The 5,246-nt window shown below is 43.3% G+C and overlaps 1 protein-coding gene across 1 annotated transcript in view; it reads left to right on the forward strand.

Annotated features, from left to right (window-relative positions):
• The first annotated feature begins 369 nt into the window (after nt 1-369).
• Nucleotides 370-5,246, forward strand: part of LOC134449264 (tumor necrosis factor receptor superfamily member 5) — a 19,210-nt gene continuing 14,333 nt past the window's right edge. The window contains exon 1 of the mRNA XM_063199124.1: nt 370-793. Coding sequence (XP_063055194.1) covers nt 766-793 — 28 coding nt within the window. The 5' untranslated portion in view covers nt 370-765. The remainder of the gene's footprint in view (nt 794-5,246) is intronic.

Genomic DNA, 5,246 nt, shown 5'->3' on the forward strand with positions numbered 1-5,246 from the left:
GGAATCACTGGTCTAGGCCTACTATTGTATTAGAGAAGTCATTTTTAGAACAATTCAGTGGTAGCTAATTTTGGTTATGAAAGCAGCACTGCTATGGGGCTCAGGGACAGGAAGGAAGGCTGAAGAATGGGCGCCGAGCAGAGCGGATAATGGAGGAGGGGGGGGGGGCTTCCAGTAAGAGTGATGGAGGTTAGAAGAGAGAGAGAGAGAGAGAGAGAGAGAGAGAGAGAGAGAGAGAGAGAGAGAGAGAGAGAGAGAGAGAGAGAGAGAAATGTGTGGTGCTGACAGTGAGAGTGAAGCGTAAACTCAGAGAACAGAAGACAGCATGTACCTGTAGATGCAGGTCTAAGAGGTGAAAAAGTGAAAGAGGTGGAATCATGTATTTCGCCATGTAAATAGTAAGAAAAATCTGCTGAACATGAGAGGTCAAACAGAGAGAGATTTAGATCTGCTCGTCTTGAAAAGAGAAGTGAGACGTCATGTCAGCCCCTTCAGCCGAGTGTGGGAGGGACCCAGTGTGACGTACAAGCCACACACATGAAAATCCAACTCAGAAAGTCTTTCAAAGTAGATTAAAGAAGACGAAGGTGGATGGAAGGGACCTTTGCTTTCAGAACAGTTCCTTTGCAGTGCGGTGGATGACAAACAAGACAGGAGGAACACATTTTGTGGACTTGTGTAAATTGACGACTACTAGAAAAGGATCTGTACACTGCACTCATTTACTGTTGCCATTTACCAATCCAAGTTTGTTTGGTTGACACCATGGGACCTACCGATAAATGCGAACCAGGTATAGTGAGCTGTATATCTTACACTTGTACTCACCCGAATGACTCAAAATATGATTGTTTGGCACAATGAATTCATAGACAGTATGCTATGGTTCAGTACTGAGTCAGGACTCTCTGTGGTTCCTTGTTGCTGTGCGGTGCAGATTCTCTGATGAAGTGTCAAGAGATGCACATGTACATTGGTGGCACCTTTGTGGTTTCTTCAACTTTGGTGGAGTTTTCAGGAATGGCCTAACATTATACTAACACTGTACATATTGCACTTCCTCCTGACTTTAACAGGTACAGTGCAAGTAGGGCCTACATTATGATGTATGATATCACATTTTTTACTAGACCGTATTATGAATACAAAGGCAGCTCAACTCAGTAGATTCTCCGATGAAGTGTCAAGAGATACACATGTACATTGGTGGCACCTTTGTGGTTTCTTCAACTTTGGTGGAGTTTTCAGGAATGTAGCATGTCATGATCCTGGATCATGGGACCATATACAGGTACTGTAGCAATGGGGCTACAAATGAATTGATGATGGTCTTGCACAATGCTTTAGTATCTATAGCTAATAAGCTTCAACAGATTTCTTAACATTTCACTCAAGAAATCACTTTGGTTCATTTACTCAAGATAGGGCGAATTACACTTTGCTTCCATAGCAGTGTTGTGATGGTGCCAATAACACTTTTTGATTTGAATTCGCGTCCATTGCTATCTGTCGACCGTAAACAACACTGAAGAGTTGAAGGAGTTGAAATTGATGGAGGTGAAATTCAAGGAGATGGAAGACAGACACAGTAGCCTACTGTAGACTGCTACTAGTATTTAGACTGACAGCACACGCTTGAAAACTATACGTATAGTTCGGCTCAATACTTGGCTGGTGCATGTTGCTTTAGGGCAGGCATGGCCTAGTGGTTAAGGAGATGGGCTTTTGATCAGATGGTTGCAGGGTCAGATCCCACCCTTGCACTAATTACTGCCCTCACACTGCTCCAGTGTAACCAATGTAGTTGAAATGACGTGTGGGATAAAAGTGTCAGCTAGATGTTATGTAATGTTTCTTCCGAGTGATTTTTATGTTTGTGACTTTTTGTGTTGTGTTGTGTTGTGTTGTGTTGTGTTGTGTTGTGTTGTGTTGTGTTGTGTTGTGTTGTGTTGTGTTGTGTTGTGTTGTGTTGTCTTGTATGTATCTTTTGCCCACATACCTGCCATATGTGTCTACTTCCATTGGTTGACTATTGTGTACAGGGCCGGATTAATGACCAGGCAGGGGGGGGCCCTGATTGACCAAAAGTTAAAAATGCAGAATTGTGACGATGCAATATTGAAAAATGAATGTGCCGTGTTGAGCACAGTTGATAGACACATTATGTAAGGGTTAACGTTCGGCGAGAAGGTCGCTACCGTGGAATAGCAGCACGACAGAGAGAATCTTTAGACCCCGACGCGGAGCGGAGGGGTCTTGTTCTCTCTGAAGTGCTGCTATTCCACAAAGCGACCGACTCGCCGAAAGTTAACCCGCTTATTATATGGATATACTTAAATGATTCACACATGCGGGGACATTTCTTTAGACCTATTTAATGTTAAGATTGTTGCTGCGCAAAACAAAACAGTGCCGTTGTGGAACACCGCTAGGCAACAGCTAGGTAGGCTAGCCAGGACAACAGGTGTTGTCTATCACAGCAGCTGATTAGAGTGACAAAAGACCGGACCCCCTGCGGAGTGATATGAAACATTCGCTTTAGCCACTGACTTGTACACAAGCCAGTGGCTTTAGCAGTGAACGTCTTGTTGCCATTGACAGCGGTAGCCAGGACAACGGGTGCTGTCTATCACAGCAGTTGATTAGAGTCTTGTTGAAAAGTCGCTTTAGCAGTGAAAAGTCTTGTTGCCATTGACAGCGGTCTGTTATAGACCAACCCGTCCGTTATCGAAAAATAACAGACGTCCGAACGTTGGGGAGCCCCGTTGAAATGAATGGAGCATTCGACAGATGACGTCACAACCATATAATAAGTTATGTTATTTTATTCCTGGCTCGTAATTATCTTTCTATATCAATTGGTTGCAAAATTTGCCTTCCAGGGGGCCCACAGAAACCTGTAGCCTAGGGGCCCCATGCCATCTTAATCCGGCCTTGGTTGTGTAACTGTATGATGAATGTTTGTCATAAAAATCAACATATAGAAAAGAATGGTGAACGCCATGGTTTGAACTCACTCCAGCAGACTTCTTGACATATATATATAAAAATGGACAACAGTAGATTGTGGAATGAATCACTTTGTGGTGACATAAGATCACGTCAGCATGACACGTAGCCTACTATGCATCCCACTCTTTTCTCAGAAGACTCGGTATCACCCACAGTCACATACGTAGCGTATGAGACACACAGCTGACAGAACTGAACTGCACACACTCCTGCTCTTAAAAGTTCCCCCCAAAAGGAACAGATCTGCATACAAGAAGACGCACGCACGCACGCACGCACGCACGCACGCACGCACACACACACACACACACACACGTGCGCGTGCTCACACACACACACACACACACACACACACACACACACACACACACACACACACACACACACACACACACACACACACACACACACACACACACACACACACACACACACACGTCCCCCAAGTTTTCATTAAGTGATATGATAAAGTCAATGTCATTCTCTCCTCTGAAAGCCATCTTGTGCTCAGGGACCATGGGGGAGCTTGAGTCTGGTTCCCATGTTCTTGAACATTGTCTGTAAGAATGGGTACGTCATTATATACGTCATTCTACTAAAATTACTAATATGAGGTCAGCAATATTCTTCTGGAACTCCCTATTTTGCGTGCCGTTATTTTAAAGTATTGGCAGAAAAATGTCAAAAACGGTCTGGGTAGAACGAAGAGTCGAATATCATGCTCTGTATATTTGATGCACATGTGTGTATTGGTGTGTGTGTGTGTGTGTGTGTGTGTGTGTGTGTGGTGTGTGTGTGTGTGTGTGTGTGTGTGTGTGTGTGTGTGTGTGTGTGTGTGTGTGTGTGTGTGTGTGTGTGTGTGTGTGGTGTGTGTGTGTGTCTGATGGAGGGTGGGAGATGGAGGTGAAAGAAAAATATTAAAAACAATCTGGTCAGTATACAATAGAATATCATGATATGATGTGGATATTTGACGCACGTGTATTGTTTAGGGGCGGAGATTTCTACATTAGTATCAGTGTTTGGTGTGGAAATTCCCCCTTGCCCGTAGCGGAGCCTTGGTGCTGAATAAGTAGCAGCATAGCCTCGTCATTTACTGTAAACAGATTCCACCCCCAACACTGACAGTAATGCACCTTGAAGTCATAAGTACGTCTTGTTGTTTCAGCCATGTTTGTAGATAGGCTACTGGTACACAGTAAGAAATACAGTGTTAATTCAACACTTAGCAAGTCAATTTGCCACCTTGTATGTGGTTCCAGCTTATTCTGTAAATGATGAATTAACACTGAACTTTCACTATACATAGATAAAAAAAAGTATGTTGCTGTCAGCTGGGGGCTTAATCTGTACTGCTGTAAAAGACGACGGAGGCGGCATACGTAGATGATGTCTCTGTGGCATAGTGTGGAATCATTGTTAGCAACCCCCTACATAGTAGAGGTGTGACGTTCATGAACGAGCCGGTTCTTTTGAACGGCTCCCTGAGGTGAACGATGGGAACTGGATCACAGCTGGGGGAGCCACTCAACTGTTATTTCGTTCATTTTTCATTATTTTTAAGCACATGACCTCGGACAGAGTAATTAAATGTGGGAAAAAACACAATTGTTTGCCTTAAAGAGTGGCAAAAACGGTCTTTAGAAGCAGGAGAATAATCAGTTGTTGTTCGGACAAAATTACCTTGAGGTGGAGTCAGAATATTACATTCTAAACACTGAATAAATATATTTTTAAAAGAGCCAAAAGAGCCAGTTTTTTGAACGGCTCTTTGAAAGGAACGAGCCACTAAGATCCGGATCCCGTCATAGAGCCATAAATTCCATCTCTACTACATAGTAAAAGCGGAGTGTCCCTATTTCAGAGCCAGCCTATAGGCTATACAACCAGATAGAGTCTTTATAGCACTGTGGACTGTGGAGAATCACATTATTGTACCAGCGGAGTCGAAAGTCAGTGTCAAATGTTGCAGGTGGAAAGTGTCATTTCACATTTCAGGCTCACATTCCAGTGTTAATCTTTGAGTAGCATTAACTCTGAAAATAAGCCTAAATGTCACACTGACCAAAGAGTAAAATGAACACTCTTTGTGAGTGGGACCAAATTGCTGAAACAGAGTTCATTTGAACTCTTTGAGAGTTATGTTAACACTGGTACTTACTGTGTGCCCATATCAACAAGGAAACATCGAGAGCTGTTCATATTTGCACTTTCACTGTCATTGGGGTCAGAGT

Source organism: Engraulis encrasicolus, chromosome 5 (assembly GCF_034702125.1).
Source record: "Engraulis encrasicolus isolate BLACKSEA-1 chromosome 5, IST_EnEncr_1.0, whole genome shotgun sequence".
Taxonomy (NCBI): domain Eukaryota; kingdom Metazoa; phylum Chordata; class Actinopteri; order Clupeiformes; family Engraulidae; genus Engraulis; species Engraulis encrasicolus.